The 18729-nt window shown below is 39.2% G+C and overlaps 3 protein-coding genes across 10 annotated transcripts in view; 2 read left to right on the forward strand and 1 right to left on the reverse strand.

Moving 5' to 3' along the window:
* The window catches only part of LOC137098539 (laminin subunit alpha-3-like), a 49788-nt gene extending 46013 nt beyond the window's left edge, over positions 1 to 3775 (reverse strand). For 4 of the 5 annotated variants that reach the window (XM_067474858.1, XM_067474857.1, XM_067474856.1 and 1 more), the window contains exons 1-2: positions 3259 to 3775; positions 2571 to 2723 (exon numbers count right to left, since the gene is read on the reverse strand). In XM_067474858.1, the coding sequence (XP_067330959.1) occupies positions 2571 to 2723; positions 3259 to 3522 (417 nt within the window). In that variant the 5' untranslated portion in view covers positions 3523 to 3775. The remainder of the gene's footprint in view (positions 1 to 2570; positions 2724 to 3258) is intronic. The other variant, XM_067474859.1, reaches the window with a different exon arrangement.
* vps4b (vacuolar protein sorting 4 homolog B) lies at positions 2396 to 12721 on the forward strand. 3 transcript variants are annotated; one of them, XM_067474861.1, is made up of 13 exons: positions 2396 to 2482; positions 5751 to 5862; positions 6159 to 6259; positions 7740 to 7851; positions 8153 to 8303; positions 8458 to 8516; positions 8720 to 8839; positions 8996 to 9152; positions 9268 to 9416; positions 10583 to 10664; positions 10750 to 10969; positions 11053 to 11193; positions 11274 to 12721. In XM_067474861.1, the coding sequence occupies exons 1-13, from the start codon at positions 2411 to 2413 to the stop codon at positions 11373 to 11375; spliced, it is 1578 nt and encodes a 525-aa protein (XP_067330962.1). In that variant the 5' UTR covers positions 2396 to 2410; the 3' UTR covers positions 11376 to 12721. The 3 variants fall into 3 exon arrangements, with proteins under 3 accessions (XP_067330962.1, XP_067330964.1, XP_067330965.1); XM_067474863.1 differs by lacking the exon at positions 2396 to 2482 and adding an exon at positions 4746 to 4904; XM_067474864.1 differs by lacking the exons at positions 2396 to 2482; positions 5751 to 5862; positions 6159 to 6259 and adding an exon at positions 6591 to 6830.
* Positions 12722 to 12899: 178 nt separating this feature from the next.
* kdsr (3-ketodihydrosphingosine reductase) lies at positions 12900 to 18527 on the forward strand. Of its 2 annotated transcripts, XR_010910618.1 has the most exons (11): positions 12900 to 13364; positions 13799 to 13888; positions 14081 to 14137; positions 14265 to 14330; positions 14413 to 14508; positions 14913 to 15104; positions 15401 to 15484; positions 15575 to 15658; positions 15776 to 15877; positions 15989 to 16200; positions 17764 to 18527. XR_010910618.1 is itself a non-coding variant. In XM_067474865.1 (10 exons), the coding sequence occupies exons 1-10, from the start codon at positions 13176 to 13178 to the stop codon at positions 16106 to 16108; spliced, it is 1080 nt and encodes a 359-aa protein (XP_067330966.1). In that variant the 5' UTR covers positions 12901 to 13175; the 3' UTR covers positions 16109 to 18527. The 2 variants fall into 2 exon arrangements, 1 of the variants encoding a protein (XP_067330966.1); XM_067474865.1 differs by having other exon boundaries at positions 12901 to 13364; positions 15989 to 18527.
* The last annotated feature ends 202 nt before the right edge of the window (positions 18528 to 18729 follow it).

The following is an 18729-nucleotide window of genomic DNA, read 5'->3' on the forward strand; positions in this document are numbered from 1 at the left end:
GGTAAAGTAGCCAGAATTTTGATGGAGACGGTGCAGTATAAATTTAAAATGGGTTGGACAAGAAATGGGTTCTCGACATATGACGGCCTCGAGTTTGACAAACATGTATAATGCAAAAGCTATAATAATAGAAATCAGCTAAAAAGTGTCTAGAACAAATTGTCTACGTACAGTTTTGGGCCATTTACTTCCAACTTTTAGGGCAAACACCTTTGTTTATCTGTCATACTGGAGCTAACTGGAGATCAGTGAGGTCATTATGTGCTTGAAGGTAGGCTTTTCCATGGGTTACAGGTCAAAGCCAAGTAGCCTGATAAACAAGTCACAACAACCCTACTGTCCTTGGCTCGTCAGAGACACGGTGCTCATCCAAAAGTGCTTTTTGAGCTGAGCTGATTCAGAAAGTGATCACATCCCAAGGAGCTCTCAGCCTTTAGAGTTAGTTAAAGTTAAAATGCCTTTTTTGCACTAAATACAAAAGAGTGGCTTATATGAATGCGATTTACATTTAAATATATACCAAAATACTGGACCAATAACATTTCTGAGCCAATGATGACGTTACGTGAAAAATCAGGGATCACCAAAGCCATTACAGTTCATTCTAAGCGGGACATGAAGTCCACGACTGCAAAAGCTGCGATCCCTCCAAGTGCTGTTGACACATTTGTCACATTTGTCGAAACGACAAACTCGCTGTGACAAGAAAAATCCGGGGGATCACTGTCCCAGAACCGTGAACGCTGTACAACATTTCATGAAAATCCACGGTGAACCAACAGACCAACTGACAGCCCAACATTGCCACCTGACAAACTGAGTTCACTATCAGTCAGAGTAGTCTAGCTTTAAACACACGAACACCTTGCTTCAAACAGATTCTTTGAAGCAGAAAAAAACGGAAACGGCTGTCAAAAAAAAGGGGGCCTCTCTTTGAGCCTTATCATTGAACTTCAACATCATTTAACATAAACAACAACTGTGCTGCTATCTAATATATCTCCTGAGAGCTATAAACACAGCAGCCACCCTGTCCTCAGTGTGGTATGTTTTAAGAGCATGTAGGTCCTAAAAGAAACCGCAAACCCATTGAGGTGAGTCTGGCCCACATGTCAGTGACCGCATTATTCACCCTGTAGACTTCAAAACAAATCCAAAAAAAACTATATGGGACAGTCAAACTGCTTGACAAGTAAATCAGCTATTTCAATGAAGGAAAATGCCCCCCGCCCCCCCCAAAACTCCCTTTTACACTCAAATCACAATATATGCCAATATGAACAGCCTTTAAGTGATGTCTCATTTATAATGCACCAGCTTTTTTCTGCGTTTATAGAGCAGTGTCCTTCCTCAGTACCAGAGAATGTTGAGTTTGATTGTTTTAGAGAAAGTGGAAGCTGCCATAGGTACATTTCTCATTAGCTCATTAGTGACTACATACCATACTGGGAAAGCTCTTTTCAAATCCATTTTCCTTGACAGAATAGGTAGAATATTTGAGTGCTAAAACAATCGTATGACCTAAAATGCCACACTGGCAGTTGGACACTGTTTACAGTCTCAGCGGTTGCATCCGATGCCATTGAAAGAAAAATGGATGTGACAGGTGCGAGTATTCGGTTGAGGTGATGGTGATGAATTTAGGGGCAGCAGGGTGTTTTGTGGTTGGTAGTCAGAGCCACATATCTAGCCCTGCTCTTTTTAGCACACCATAATTCAATAATGCTGCTTTGCCTGCTCCCAAATAAACTGCGTATTACCACGTATTAAAGTCAGACATCCCTAGAAGCCCTGCATGTGCCCATCCTCTTCTAAGCGTGGGCTATATTTAGCCATGTAGGGTCTTTGCTCAGCTCAGTCTGTCTAAAAACAGAGATTGAAAAGCTAACACCCATTGTCTGACACTGTGCCCACTGGGAGCCAAAGATTCAACACGTGTGGAGAGGAGCTCTCTTGTTGCTCTCCAAAATTAGTCAAAACCCTCTTCATACAAAACCCTCTTCATACAGGACAACACCCCTGCACTCTTTGGATCTGATTTGCCATCCTTCTGATCCCTGATCCTAAGACAAAATTCCCTTCTTTCCTAACAGTGGATAATTGAGCATGAGATGCATTTTTGGGATCCCTGAGCCAAAGCCCTTCCAGAGACACAAGTCACTACGGAGCAGCATGTTCAAGGGCCAAGGGGCGTGAATCTGATTCCTGGAAAGCATCCAGCTGTAGGACGATCACGTGGTCACGGCTAGGTAATATAATAAAGCTCCCACTGAAATTGTAAACACATGGAATATGATTGTAAATGAAAAATCTTGACTCCAAACAAATTTCTTCCTTGAACACCTGAAACAAAGGAGCAGCAGTGAAACACAGCACTGAGGAAGATGCCCAAATCCACCACCTCACATGAATGACACAACTCAGCAGCAGAGCCAGAGCAAAGACAGAAAAACACATTCCTACTCCTTCCACAGGTATCCAGGTATGTGTTTCACTGCCACCACAGAGCAATCATTATTCACACAGCAGGTAGCAGCAGGTAAACCACGATTAAAGTATGATAATCTCACCTGTCCAAGGTCCAGGGTAACATTAACTTCATTGTAGCCCAGTCCCCTGGAGAGAGGAGGGCTCTGCCACCAACTCTCAGTCCCATCGATGGCGTTGGTCACCGGGTGGGCTTTGTTTGGGTCAATGGCGTTGCAATAGTCACAAAACTGACCCTAAGTGGAGTACAATTGTTAATATTCAGAAACACACCCAAATCATTGCAGCAAACTACATGCATAGTTTAGAATGGAGGGAGGCGCTGGCACAGAACCAAATACGTTTTTTAAAAAGGGGGTGGGGGGCATGTAACTGTCACAGTGAAATTGTTCTTACAGCAATGTGGGGCCGCTCAGAATAGCTTCCAATACAGAAAAGCCATTTCCTTTAGAAAACCTGGGACTCAACTACAATGGTGTAGTTCTGAACTATTTCTGGCTGTCGTACAACTTGGGTAGGGCGGGCATGACTGGCAGGGTTCCCTCTAGAGCTCCAAACACTCGTTTAGTACATTTTACAAGATGACACATTTTTTTCAGTTGCATATTAATATGAAGAAAATTCCACATAAACAGACTGTAGTATGCTATCATTCACTGACCTATATCACTTCCTGCTTACTAATTGTAGCCTGCTTGATGCTGTACAGCGCTTACATTACCTGTTTGTAGGAAAAGCTGGAGTGAGCCCGAATCAAGAATGTGATCCTACCTGTATATTTTGAGGAGGATATCTGGAGTTAGGTCCTCCAACAAGCTTACAGTATAAATCCTTTCTCGGTCTCCCAGCCTCATCCTGACCGCAGGTTGCTGTGGCAGAGATTGTAGACCCCTCGGCGAGGTTGAAATACGGCGGATTCAAACTAAAACCTGTTAAGTCATCAGAAGGTCCTTGTCCCTCGGCCCGTCTGAAAAGCGATAACGCAAAAGTCAAAAACACAGCGAGGAGACGAGCTCCCCTCATCCCTCTAGCCATGTTCCACACCAAAGATCCTAGATGCTGAGAGCAACCCGCAGCGTGCAGAACTTGTCATCTATACATCTCCGCGACAGGCGCCAAACCGCGCGAATTTCTTTTCCCCAGTGTCACCATCCACGTCCGCTTATGGAGAAGCTCTAAGTTGGTCTTCTCTTGTGGAAGGCGTGCTTTCTTTCCGCCGCATGTTCCCAAAGTAACGCAGGCTTCCCGTCTTCCTGGCCACACCGTGTGCGCCACACTGGAACTATCAGGTGTCGGGCTGTGGATGGTTTGAGCTAATCCACTGAGTGGGGCCAAAGGTCTCTGATCAGTTATCGCTTGCGTGCAGATATTTTCCCTTTCTTTTCTTCTGATCAATTTACAAGTTGCCTTAGTTATTGACAACTTTTTTGGTGGTATAAAGCGTTTCATATGACCACATCTGGTTTGTACCCTAAATATTTTAAAACACTCATCTTTGGATCCGTTTTAATAGAATACCTTATAGCAGAGAGTAGATAATAGGGCGATACTGCAGATAGATACAGTTTCTGAAACAGAAAAGTCTGCTTCGAACATGGCCTTAATATTAAACCAATAACAAAATGTGCAAATGCACTGAATGTTTTTCTTTTTTTTTTTTTGGAAAATCAAAATTAGAAAAGGGAGAAAACCTTTTGTATCTTTTACATCATTACGTTTTATTTTATATATAAATTATGTATTCTTATATGAATATAAAGCTTATTATCTCCGACAGCTAAATCAAAAGAATCTAAAATTTACCCCGAGAGTGAGATTCCATGATGCGAACATGATGTTTTAATAATTATCTTCGGGCGACCTCTAGAGGCCGTCACACGAGATGCAGTGACCGACATTTTATTACCGCGTTTACGCACACACGTACAGATGAAGTCGGAATTATTGGGCTTTTTGTAATAAAAGATGCGTTACAAAAAAAAAAAAAAAAAAAAAACCTGGCGTATTTACATTTAATTCTTATTATTCTACTTCTACTGCCCCGAATTATTTCCAATTAAATAGGGACCCTTTGAAAGAGTCCTCCAGAGCACATTCTGAAGCAGCTCTTTAAATTGGGATCATTTATTAGCATCCTTTTGTCTTTGTAACCCGCACAACAACAATAAAGCACCGTGACTCATTGGCAGGAGAGTTTCCGCGCCCCGGCATCGTTGTCATTCCTTTATAACTGGGCAGACTGCTTTCTTGAGCGCATGTGTCAGGACAGAGGGACTGGTAGGCAAACAGGAACTTAAGAGTTCAGCCACTTTACAGAACAACTGGGTAAACGAAACAAGCCTGGCGCAGATCACAAGTTAGAACTGTGGGGTTTTTCAATTATCACAGGACTCCGCATGGAGCCAACTAATCTCCAGGTAGGTAGGATAAGTTTCCTTAAAGCTGGACAGACCACGGTTTGTTTACAGTGTGTCTCACTGGACCAACCGAGTGTAGCTGCTTGCACTCTGACAGTTTCATTTTAGTAATCTGTTTGTATGAGTTTGGTATCGATTATTAAAATAACTCTCAATGTTTTGATAAACTATAACAGAATAAGCAGTTATTGGCTTCAGTGCAGGGGCATCTATGTTAATATTTATGTTCTGCAAGAGCAGCCTGCGGTGCATCACTAAACAAAAACAGAGATTTATAACAAGTCTTATATCAAGTTGATTTCAAGTGTTAAATCGGAACTTTAATTAATAATGTGTTTTTTTTTTATCATTTGAGTACTTTTTATAACAATTCTGTATTCTACATACACGCTGTACAGTGATTTTTAAATAACAAAATAGCAGGTCTACCCCAAAGTTCACTAATAGCTAAATGGGGTCTTGGGGTACTGGGTTACTAATATTCTACAGGAGAGTTTTAGGAATCAATCTGCTAATATAAAAACTGTATTCATGTATAACTAAAATGTATTAGTTGGTCATAGACAATAGTTTGGCAAATGTTCACACAATGATTTTCACTGACAGATTACAAATACAGTGGTTTATTACACAATTGTCTGACAGTTTGCTTGGTAATAGGCAGTATACTGATAACATGCAGACACATTACCTTTGTTTTGACTGAAGTAGATTCATGAAATTTATGGGACACTGATGCCATATGAAATCACTCAGACTCTAGATTCAAGTCACACGGACTTTTATGTGGTAAAGATAAAAGGTCTGATTGTGTTTAAAATCTGAATTAATTTTTCACTCTTTCAGAAAGCTATTGCCGTAGCACAAAAGGCCTCACAAGAGGACCAGGCCGGGAACTACGAAGAAGCTATTCGTTCCTACCAACATGCTGTCAAGTACTTTCTGCACATTTTAAAACGTGCGTTAAAATGGCTGGAAACAAAATGCTTCTGATGTCACATTTAAACACCAACCGAACCTTTTAAAGTCATTTAACAGACTGTACATGGGTGTCCATCCCTCTAACTGCTTTATCAATTAATTAGCATTTCATTTGAATTTTTACTAGGCTTTAGTCTGCTGATTGCTTGTGTATATAAATGCTAATTTTAATTAGTGTAATTACCTAACTTGTTATAAAAGATAGATTATAAAATGTTCATACCAACCACAATATATAATTCTAACTTAAATGAATGTTGTTCTTCCCATCAGGTGAACCTCAGGGTAAAGATGGCAACCAGAAGATCAGAGACAAATGTAAACAGTACCTGGACAGAGTAGAAGAACTACAGGACTACCAAGTCAATAAAGAGGTTATTACAAAAATTTACAACTGGAGCTCATTCTCCGTGATGATAAAATTAGTAATATCTCACAATACTATGAGTTTGCAAGTAGAAATTTTGATAACTGAGAGAATATTTTCAAGAAAGATTCACGTCGGCTACATAAAGGCTATGCGTTGGAGTGAACCTCTCACCAAAAACACTACATGATAACACATTAAACAGAGCTAAGAAAAAAGAGTGGTGAAATAGACGTAGGGTAACAAAAGCAACACAAACAGATGGCAAATGTATTTTCACTAGATTGTGAACAAAAGGATACCGGAAGCTCATAAGCAAAGTTACGTCTTGACGTCATCACATTCCGTGCATGCGAGTATCGGCTGTATAATACGGAAGTTTCCTCTTCGATCTTATTCGGGGGCGATCTAAGAAACAAAAACAAGGCTGATAAAATACTCGAAAATTAAGCTAACTGTTTACCTTTACCGCTACATAAATCAGATTGTGTAAACATTGGCTACACACGGCGGTGTTCATTTTATTTCGATTATTGGACAAGTGATCGGCCCTTATGGCTACCAACAACAATTTACAGGTAAGTTTAAGACCAACCCAGAGCTTGCTAAAACGCGCATAAAATAAGCTAAAAAAAGTTGTTTACGAGTAAGACTACACTAGAAAGCACGGTAGGTCGTGACAAATACAATCTGTCACTTAGTTTTGTTAGACGTTGTTCACTATAGAAGATTTCTACCGGGTAAAGTAGCTAAATGTTTGTGACATCAACGCTAGCGGCTAGTTAGCATGGTTGGCTAATTCAGTTAGCCATGTTAGGCGTGAATTTGACAGTTCTGAACAACAAAAAAAAAAACAATCAAAAAAGGGGATACAGTGGCCAATGTGCCATAAAAAGGTCGATGATTTTGGACGTTTAAGTAAATACAGTTGTTAAATATATGGTTTCACGTTATTGATAGTTTTGTATGGACTAGACTGCTAATGTGATTAACTTTGCTAGCTAACTGGTTTTTATTTGGCCTTTCAAAAGACATCCGATGTCCAATAGAAGGACAATCCATTTGTGGTGTAGGCCTATTTTTGTATGAGTCTTACGCATTTGTGGTATAGCTACTCTTTATAACTACGGAGACTTAAAAAAAACCTAAAAATAAGTTCTCAGGGTTTAGGCTCTGTTACCTCGGTGTGTGTAGTGTCGTCGCACAGAACAGGTGTTACGTTGTATGAGGTCATTACATATATTAAATTACGGTAAAATACGCTCATAGGAAATTGACATGTAGCAATGTGTTCAATGTTCAATGTGTCTACGTATTTTATGACCCATAAAGGGTAAATTTTGTAACGTTATGTTTTTACCTTTTGATTATTTTTAACAGTTAACATAGACTGAAAAAAGTTTCATAGTTCAAAGACTTTTTGACCTTCTCACACATCAATTGTCATTTGTTCCAGTACTTACAAGTGTCTGTCTCTGTGATTTTAGAAAGCCATTGATCTTGCCGGCAAGGCTGCTCAGGAGGATAAAGCTCAGAACTATGAGGAGGCTCTGCGTCTCTATCAGGCTGCCGTTCAGTACTTCCTTCATGTGGTAAAATGTAAGGCATAGAGTATACATTTGGTAATCATAGGCACATTTTAATAATCACCTCATCTTTCTTGAAATGGTTGCAGCTATACGAGACTATTATTGCCTTGTGCAAAATGACATGCGAGTCACTTTCCATGATAGTTGTGATGTCCCCACAAAATAGTACAATAATTTCCTGAAACACTATTATGCAATTTGTCAATCTTAATATTTTATGAGTAATTAACCTGTTAAATTGAAATCACGAGACAGCGATGTTGAATCCCAAAGCCTGAAATCTGTTAATATTTTATGCTTATTCTTGACAGATGAAGCCCAGGGTGACAAAGCTAAACAGAGCATCCGAGGGAAATGTGCAGAATATTTGGACAGAGCAGAGAAGTTGAAAGAGTATCTAAAGAAGAAAGAGAAGGCTCCTCCTGCTAAGCCTGTCAAAGAGTCACAGTCTGATGACAAAGGGTGTGTTTATGGGTGGGGCAATGATCATGTGGTGCCATTCAGATCTGGATCGAAAATCTGTTTTCGCCTAAAATAAAGGATCAAATCTACAATTTGTTCCTGAAATTTAGACAGTTATTACTATTATATTTTTAAATTGTTTTTGTGTGACTAGGAATGAAAGTGATGAAGGTGATGATCCAGAGAAAAAGAAGTTCCAAAATCAACTCTCAGGTTTGTAATATTCTTTTTCGGGACTATTTGGATTTTGCATGTGCATTTTTTTTTAAACTAATCTCTAAACCGAGTTGTTGCAGTATTCGTTAATTCTTAGGTGTTTGGTACATGCTATCATGTCATAAGTAAGGCATCATTGTGACTTTTCAGTAATGTAATCAAATTTATGTATAACATTTTATTTTGTTTTGTTTTTTCAGGTGCAATTGTTATGGAGAAACCAAACATTAAATGGAATGATGTTGCTGGTCTAGAGGGAGCGAAGGAGGCCCTGAAAGAAGCCGTTATTCTTCCAATCAAATTCCCCCACCTCTTTACAGGTATTAAATCATATTTAATAGGATTCAAAGCAATGCTTAGGTTTTAAATGAAAGAAGCAATCATTAATGATACACAGAATATTTGTGTCAGAGTGCAGTAGATGGTGCTTTGGCGACACGCTCATAGACTAAATTGCCTCTGCATTTGACTGACAGGAAAGAGAACTCCATGGAGGGGAATCTTGCTCTTTGGACCTCCAGGAACAGGAAAGTCATATCTGGCTAAAGCTGTTGCCACAGAGGCAAACAACTCAACGTTCTTTTCCATCTCCTCATCCGACCTCGTCTCTAAATGGCTGGGAGAGAGTGAAAAGTGAGTGAATTTTAACTATCAGCAATCCAGGGGAGCATGCGTTAGCAAATAATTATGTTGCAAGCAAAATAATTTTCTTATATCACTGCCTGAAAACTTTTGTTTTACTTTCCAGGTTGGTGAAGAATCTTTTCACCCTTGCAAGAGAGCATAAGCCTTCTATCATCTTCATTGATGAGATTGACTCCCTGTGTGGCTCAAGAAGTGAAAATGAGAGTGAGGCCGCTCGTCGTATTAAGACAGAGTTCCTGGTTCAGATGCAGGGTATGTCTGTTGAGTTAAATTTCAAAAAACAATTTTCTCTGCTTAGTAAGAAATGATCAAATTGAGTTTGTAAACAATTTCATACTTTGTTATGGCTATTAAATATGAATGAAGATAGAGCTGAACTTATACTGAGAGAGGTAAGAAGTACTTATGACTCTGATCATGGGGGGAAAAAACAATAAGCAAAATATTGATGTGTGGTATAGGCCTGAGATGGCCCTTTATGTCTCAGTGACTCCAAAGTGGTGACTTAATTTGCACATTGTTTATGCCAGCAAAAACAACGGTTCAGACATTTTATTTTTAAATTGCTTTAGAACCTGGTATTTGTGTATTATATAATAATGTGTGTGTATAAGGAACAGTTTTTTTAGTACTATTCTGTGAAATCAGAAACCACATCTGGGATCTAAAATGGGAGTTGAGTAAAAAAATTTCAGTTTAAGTCCCTTTAATTTTACTATAGCTAAACATCAGATGGATATGGGGCGAGACTGGTTGTCCACCAATCTCGCAGTTGTTGGTTCAATCCTCGGGTCACATGTCGAAGTGCCTTGAGCAAGACACTGGACCCCAACTTTGTTGCTCCGGTTGAGTGCAGCTGGCCATCAGTGTGTAAATGGGTGAAAAAGAAGCAGTGTAAAGCGTTTTGAGTACCAATAGGTAGAAAAGCGCTATATAAGTGCAGACCATTTACCATTTAGATAAATGTGTTATCATAGAAACTCAGGACTGGTAAAACAGTATAAATGCCTTACGGATTGTATTGGAATTTTTTTCTTTCACAGTAGGGCAGTGCATGGACTGGCTCTATTCTGTTTACGTTTTCATAACTGAAAGCTAACCTGAATAGGCTACATGAGCACAGAGTCTCATGGGGAGAAAACTGCTAGAATCTAAATTTATATATTTTAGATTTTTGTCACTTCCCCAAACAGATGTTGGGGTAGTTGATGTTGTTGAAAAGCGAGCTGTGACATCACTGATTAGGATGTGGTTAGAGGTGCAACACAATTTGCAACAAGTAAATTAGAGCCTCTTCCTCTAACTGTTAGACTTTAAAGGGGTACTTTCCTCATCACAAGTAGCTGCATAAATGTGCCGTGTCTTTAAAGCTTGTTTAATTTCAATCTTGTCTTTCCCCTTGACTTGTTGTTTTGCAGGTGTGGGGAATGATAATGATGGAGTGTTGGTACTTGGAGCAACAAACATCCCGTGGACCCTAGACTCAGCCATCAGAAGAAGGTAACTGTTATTAGTGGATGAAAATTATTTTGTAACCATGTTGTCTTTCACCTGTGTTCACTGTACACCAATCACACTCTTTCAGATTTGAGAAGAGGATCTACATCCCATTGCCTGAAGAGCACGCACGCTCCTTCATGTTCAAACTCCATCTGGGCTCTACCCCAAGTAGTCTAACCGATTCTGACTTTGTCACTTTGGGCAAGAAGACAGAGGGATATTCAGGAGCAGATATCAGTGTCATTGTCAGAGATGCTCTAATGCAGCCAGTTCGAAAAGTCCAGTCAGCAACCCACTTTAAACGCGTATGTCTATTCAAATTTCACACAGTTTCATGCCATAATCATGTCATTTTCTTAACTTTACAGTGATTTTTCTTTTGAATAAGGTTCGAGGGTCATCAAGATCTGACCCCAACTTGGTTGTAGATGACCTCTTGACCCCCTGCTCCCCTGGTGATCCTAACGCGATTGAAATGACATGGATGGAGGTTCCAGGGGAGAAACTACTGGAACCAATAGTATCCATGGTAAGGACATAAACACACTAGATAATTGTAAATCTCTATTGGAGTCCTGGCTTTAATATACAACGTTTTTGTCTTTTCAGCCTGACATGCTGAGGTCTCTTACCAGCACAAAGCCTACAGTAAATGAACAAGATCTGGACAAACTGAAAAAATTCACAGACGACTTTGGACAAGAAGGCTAGGTGGGATGATTGAACCAACCCAAACCAAAGCAAATTAATTGTGATCGTCTCTCTTCGCTTTTTTTTTTTCCCCTCCCCTCTATCTCACCCAACTATTCACCAGGTCTGGTGGTTTATCGTTAAATGGGCAAGATTACTGCTCTGTTCTACCAACCGGATAACAATACAAAGTGTTGAAGTTTATTTGATATTCACTGTTGTCCAAAGAAGATGCAATATTTTCAATCTGCAGCTGATAAAAAAAACTAATATGACATTACCAAATTTCAGGGGTTGTTTGATGTATGCACTAAAGCCTAAAGGTGTGCAGAATGCCCAAGAAAATTAGGGACAATAATTATATCTATTAAAAAATTAATTTACGTAAGGCCATTGAAACTAAGAATTTATTTTAGGTGAGGACTAGCTTTTGGTCCTTTACACATTCAAAATAAATTTTATTGGACTAAAAAATACCCTGCATACATTCATTATTTTGTATTAAGAAAAAAGCATTTTAAAGTGTGTGCTGTACTTTGTGGAATGTATAAATCTTGGGCTGTGAGAGTCAAGTTGACTGTGAGTTCATAGAATTTTTATAGGTAAAATAATAGGTAGTTCTTGCTGAACATGGTATAGTTTTGAGACGGATACTCAGGATGAGAACTGCATTAGGCCCTTTGGCTTTAGATTATCTTTCCAGTTTCCAAACATAACAGTTGTATTTGTTCACTCTATTTTTTTTTTTTTTTCTTCAAAGGACTTGCTAGCTTTGGAGTGTTTTGTCACCGAGCTCATGGGTTTTTCACAACTTACTGTACATATTTTTCTGTAACCTATTCATAGGCTTTGCTCATTCTTAATACAAACTGCAAAAAACTAAGCCTTCTGTTAAGAGAAAGATGCATCACCAATTGTGATAAAACCAGACCGTGGTGTTGAAGATGGACATTGATGGCTCAGGTTGGATACACCATCTTTTTGCATACTCTACAGCATAAGAATGCATCTCCAAGCATGAACTATTTGTAGCCATAAGTGGGAGTGTGCACCATGTGCCTTCTAGAAAAGCTGCAAGTTTATTTTGTATTTGTTTATTTCTCAATTGGACACACTGCTCATATACTGAGTGCTTTGTCACTACAACTAAAATGTATATTACTTGCACATTTCATGTACGTTATTTTAGAGACATCTGTATACAACTGTACTCTTTCTCCCAAAGTGTGCAAACAGCTTCTGTTTAATTTTGATGGGAAACATCTGTTGACTGTAAATGTCTATACATATAGCCATGTTTTTGATGCCTACAATTTCTTGTTTTTGTTTTTTCCCACTATGTAAATAAAACTTACCTACATCAATAACAGCTGTTTACTTTTTAGTAACAATTATAAAATGTGTTATTGGCAGTGATTTAAGGCGCGGGTGTTGGATACTACGAGCGATGAGCAGAAGTATTGCATTGTGGGAGTTGTGGTTAAATTAGCGCAGCAGCCGTTGGATTACGTAGCAAAATTTCGCCCTGAAAACTACAATTACCAAGTGCCTAACGTCAAGCGTCCGTTCACGCAGCACAGTTGGATTTGTTTACGTTCATGTAGACTGCTTTGTCACGGGGAGCGAAGGTTCAACGCGGGACAATAATCTAGTCGTTGCACTTCCTTGACTCACTGCCAAACCAGGGAGCAACTCCTCCTCCGACATCTGTGTACCGCCACCCTCCTTTCAAGGTCGCCGCCTGCCTCGTAGCGCTGTTATCGGACCCCAGAAGCTGGCCTGCTAGTTAGCAAACTAGCTAACGGTTGTCAGATTTCACCCATGTCCTCTGAAGAAGGATTGAGCTCAACGATCACCAATTGGCTTTTCATCAATTCTTGGTGGCTCCTTCTGCCATTCATCATGCTTCTCGTAGTTGCTGCCTTGATTGTTGCCTTTGTGTTGCTGTTGTACATGATCTCGCCTCTTATTAGTCCCAAACCTCTGAAACTGAACGGGGCCCACGTTGTGGTAAGTGCTGCGAAGTGCTAACGTTACTTTGGTAACGTAACGTTAGCAGTTATGAAGTGTGACACACCCACATAAGCTAAGTACTGTGAACCAAACAACAGAGTGAGGTGTTAATTTGTATTTAGATGAAACATTTCCAGTTCATTTAGCGCGAGTTAGCTAACACTAGATGTCTCGCTCTAGCTTGTCTGTGAAGCCTGACGTTAACATTATATTTGTGAAGGTTATATTATTCAGTTTTGTATATGGTTCTGTTTATGGTCTTTATGACTGTGTCAGGGAGTAGACTGTCAAATCAACACTAACCCAGTACTATTGCCAATAGCACCACTAAAAAAATGACTTGCACATTTTTAAATGTATGAAGCCACACAGCAGTTTTCTAGTTTACCTGCCACCCAAGCCTACAGGTTTTATTTCCTATGCATTTTCAGGTGACAGGTGGCTCGAGTGGGATCGGGAAGTGCATTGCAATTGAGTGCTACAGGCAAGGAGCCTTCATCACTTTGGTGGCCCGAGATGAGGTCAGATCACACTACTGCCTAATCTAGTGTTTCTCTTTTTTTTACTGGTCTAATGTCAAACATGGTAAAAAAAAAAAAAAAAAAAAAAAAACAAGGATTGTGCTCCACACATCTGTGGAAACATTGAACTTTAAACCTGACTTGACTCAGTCAGCATTTACACAAGGTTTTAAAATGCATGTTTTCCCTTAGGCTAAATTGCTTCAGGCTAAGAAAGATGTGGAGAAATATGCCATCAATGACAAGCAGGTATGGTTTTTAGTAAAATATGTTACGTTCAAATATTATTTTATAGCACTTTATGACACTGTGTTCACATAGGACATTACATTTGGAGCATTACATTATAAAAGCTAATAAAGTGTATTTTATTCAGGTGGTACTCTGCATATCTGTGGATGTTTCCAGTGATTATAGTCAGGTGGAAAGTGTGATAAAACAGGTAATATTACCTTCACCACTACATTGAAACACCTCAGATTTCTGCAGCAGCACTGTTGAAGTTGCTTTTTGCTGTTGTGTAGGCTCAGGAGAAGCTCGGACCTGTTGATATGCTTGTGAACTGTGCTGGATCATCCATTTCTGGCAAGTTTGAGGAAGTGGAAGTGGATCGTTTTAAAGTAAGTACTTGGAAGTGTAACCTCCAAGTATAGTGCTATGTACAGAAGTCGATAAACTGCTCTTAACAGTAATAAAAACACTTTTAATCAAAATAATGCACATCTCATATTAACACCAGGTGAAAGTGTGTGTTTGTGTTTTTGTGTGTATGCGCCTACTCGCCATCCAAGACTACAGATTAGCTTTGAAAAAAGTCTTTTGGCATTAAATACTTATGAGGAAACACATTTGGAATGTGCTTTACTTAACTCGCAGGTCATATTTGATACAAGTTGCAGTCTGTTGTGACTGGCTAAGTGGATAAAATGTGCAACAGTGTTGAAATGTGAAATGTCTTTAGCTGCACTCATACAGCACTATGGAGTCCACAATTATCCTATATGTGAACCTTGGTTTCCTACAGAAACTGATGGAGGTGAACTACCTGGGCAGCGTTTACCCAACACGGGCTGTCATAACCACTATGAAGGAGCGAAGAATGGGCCGCATCATGTTTGTGTCCTCTCAAGCAGGCCAGATTGGTCTGTTTGGATACACCGCGTACTCCCCATCCAAGTTCGCCCTGCGTGGCTTAGCAGAGTCGTTGCAGATGGAGGTGAGTTTTGCCCTCTCATGGTTGAAATTTCCCTGATTTCAGCCCCACAACTACGAGACACACTGCAGCTCTAGATACTTCAGAATGCATCTATTTAAAATACTTTGCAGTTGATTTGTTTCCATGTCTTTGCTGCTGTGTGATGAAGAGGTGTATGTTACTTGTTTGAATGTTGACTTAAGGATTCATACTGAAATTAATAGTAGCATTCATACATAATTTTACTGCCCTTAAGAACTTTTTAAAATGAAATGTTTCCTGTTGTTAGTTTTCATTACGGTTTTGCTGTTTTTCAGATTAAGCCATACAATATCTATGTGACTGTGGCCTACCCCCCAGACACTGACACTCCAGGCTTAGCTGAGGAGAATAAAACAAAGGTGAACATCTCTACACCATAAAAAGTAACATCATTTCACTTAAGTTTTCTCCTATTCAAAGCCATTTTCCTTTGTTGTATTCTCTTATAGCCTCTAGAGACCAAATTAATTTCTGAAACTTCTGGAGTTTGTCAGCCAGAACAAGTGGCCAAAATTGTTGTTCGAGACGCAGTGGTAAGGAATTCAGTTCACCTGCTTTTGACTTACCGTGTGATTTTAATTTTTTTTTTTTTTTAAGGTAGATGGGTGATCTGTTGCAAATCTAATGTTGTTTTTGCTTTGCTCTTACAGCAGGGAAACTTCAACAGCTCTGTGGGACCAGATGGTTACATGCTTTCTGCCCTCACCTGTGGAATGTCACCTGTTACCTCCATCACAGAAGGTCTCCAGCAGGTACAGATATGTGCATAGCTACTGTCACGTTAGCCAGACAAATGCTACTGGCAGCTGCTGTTTAAAACCGTGAGTTTACAACTTGTAATTTGTAGTGTATTGTCTGTACAGATTATTACAATGGGGCTATTTCGGACCATCGCCCTTTTCTACCTGGGGAGTTTTGACAGCATTGTCCGCCGCTGCATGATTCAGAGGGAGCAGTCAAAAGCAGCTGACAAGAGGGAGTAACAGCTGCCTTACATCCTTCCCCCAACCCATCCAAACCTCACCCACACTGCACTCCCATCCCCTCCTCCAGCTGTACAAGTGCACAACCTTAGGTGAGAAAAAGGTCGAGCTTTGAGTGCATTTGCAATATCAACTTATAGTAACAGTCGAGATGAAAGAAAGAGACAGATGTTTACTCTTTGCTTATCCAGTGATGTAACTCCATTGTAGACTTCAGATATTTCAATTTTTCTATCGAAACATTCCAGTGACTTTTTATTTTAATGTGTCCACCTGCTTCTTTTTGTGGGAGCAGCCTTACTTGTAGGGGAATGAGGGCAGACTAAACATCCCACAGCCTGCTTTCAGGATAGGCCTTTTGAAACATTCACATTTTAAATATCAGGCTTCTGTTCCTCTACTTATATTGTGTTATTCTTTCTCATACTAGAAGAAAAGCAACATATATTCGGCCAGACTGGTTGTGCCAAAATGGCTTGAAATTCCTTTTTTACCAGGGACGATATTAAAATACAGAATGGTAACTCTCACTTATTTTCATATATCACAAAACCTGGTCCAATTAGTCAGACTTTTACAGTTTTTAAATTAAACAAACTCCTTCTTCTCTACCTTTTTGTACCAAAAGTCTTTGCAGGCAAAGCACCTTCCTTTTTATGAGCGACCTCTGTTTGTAACCTGTGACCCTTAGTGTTTTATTTATGCTGTGGGATGTTTTGGTGTGACACAACAGTCCTTTTCAGTGATATCAGGAAAAGAGAGCATGTGATGTTTTTAATAGTTTTTTTTTTTTTTATTATTTCACTAGTGAAAAAACACGGTTTTTAGACAAATAATTTTTAAAAAGTTAACACACAATGTTGGGGCAAAGATTTTTGAGTGAATCGTGTACATGAATGTGTGTGATTGTGTTTACTGTGACTGAGCCAACCCCCCAGGGAGAGAAAAGCCATTAGATTTTACTGTCTCGGGAATAATCACACCAAATTGATTTTCTCATCATCCCAGTTATTTTACTGAGAAAGGAAAGGAGGTACTATGGGTTGAAGTCATGAAGTCAGAAAATGGGAGGAGAACACAAGCACAGGTGACTTCACGTTTCACCAGTGCATTAAATTAACTTCAATACACTTTTTGTCCTTTTTGAAGAAAGTGTATAATTTTTTTAAATGCAGTTTTTTTATGTCAGTGCACAAATTCAACTGCCCTAGTCAAGATCCAAGTGGGATCAGTTATTTGTTGGGGTGGTTTCAAGTCAGGGCAGCTCGCTGGTTCGAGTCATATCCTTGTAGGTCTAGTGAGGGCGCCAGAGAATTGTTTTACATAAGGGCCAAATAATAGAGGGACTAGCAGGGAAGCATGATTCTTATCCCTCTGATTTTGACCTGCTGTCACTCACTTAAATGACAAAATCTGTTCCCTCCAGATTTTTACCAGGCTTTGAAATGTTGTTTTACTATGTGAACGTTAAGTGGTTTTACATACAGAGGGAGAAAGAGATGCAAGTATTCCTTCGGTCCATCATAAACTGGGAGAATGTACTTTAATACAAATCATACAAATCAGAACAGAGAAATATTATTTTTAAATGCACCAATATTTGAATGCCAAAATGTGTTGAGACAATTTATGTAGATGCAATGCGTTCATTTCAGATTCGTTTTGATGCTGCTGCTCTGTTGATCTTAGTTCGTAAAAGCTGTGGAGCAGTGTGGGAACCCATTCTAAGCCTTAAGACGTGTGACTACTGACGAAGCTAATGCTATTAGAATGGACATGTCCACAGAACAACGTGGCTTAACCCACTTGTGGTTTACCAGTTCATTTAATATGACTTTTCAGTGTAGAATGCCAACTGTTGTTGTGTATTTTGTCAATTTTGAAGCTTTGTATGACAAAAAGAAGCCTTACTTAAATACAAAATATGAAGGTGAGAATGGATGACTCTTGTTTGATGATGTTCTCATTTGAGATTGGTTAAGGCACTTGACACTCGAGCATTTCATAGTTGTACACTTATTGCTTTGAAAAGTTATTTTACATTAAGGTAGCAACATGTAGTTAATAGAACATGTAGCCAAACTAAAAAGCATATTTGTTTAACAACTTTGAGCTATGCAAATGAAGCTTATGCTTATAACATGTTTAAACATACAGTTAAGATTTACATTCTGTAACACTTATACTAGTTTCCCCTGTTTAATGGTGTCATCAGAGTTTAGGTATTAACCATGAAAGTCATAATGCACTCTTTTGTTTCATTATTCTTTATTGCTTTGACTTTTTTTTTTTTTTTTCCTGCCAAAAAGCTACACTTTCACCTTGTGTGCCATTGAAAGAAAATGTGAGAAGTGGAACGTTTCTTTGTCTTATTTTCTTACATGACAAACTAAATAAATAACTGTGAGGAAAACCAAAATCCAATCCCTTGTATTCATTCACATCTGCAGATCTGAGTGGTTGAACTGTACTTGAGGAGAACCTGGCTAAACAGATAATCCTTAATTCAGTGAGTGGTTTGGGGAATTTAATGTTGGTGAGCGGGTTGTGGCATTTAAACTATTGTTTGAGGAGATAAAATGTTAATCTTCAAAGTGGTGGATTTCCAGTGAAGCACCTCT

Source organism: Channa argus, chromosome 14 (assembly GCF_033026475.1).
Source record: "Channa argus isolate prfri chromosome 14, Channa argus male v1.0, whole genome shotgun sequence".
In the NCBI taxonomy this organism is placed as follows: domain Eukaryota; kingdom Metazoa; phylum Chordata; class Actinopteri; order Anabantiformes; family Channidae; genus Channa; species Channa argus.

Coding starts and splice junctions, on each gene's coding strand:
- vps4b (XM_067474861.1), top strand. CDS start 2,411: ATGACACAACTCAGCAGCAGAGCCAGAGCAAAGACAGAAAAACACATT. Junction 8,840..8,995: donor ATTCCCCCACCTCTTTACAG/GTATTAAATCAT, acceptor TTTGACTGACAG/GAAAGAGAACTCCATGGAGG. Junction 10,970..11,052: donor CAGCAACCCACTTTAAACGC/GTATGTCTATTC, acceptor CTTTTGAATAAG/GTTCGAGGGTCATCAAGATC.
- kdsr (XM_067474865.1), top strand. CDS start 13,176: ATGTCCTCTGAAGAAGGATTGAGCTCAACGATCACCAATTGGCTTTTC. Junction 14,138..14,264: donor ATGCCATCAATGACAAGCAG/GTATGGTTTTTA, acceptor TATTTTATTCAG/GTGGTACTCTGCATATCTGT. Junction 14,331..14,412: donor TGGAAAGTGTGATAAAACAG/GTAATATTACCT, acceptor GCTGTTGTGTAG/GCTCAGGAGAAGCTCGGACC.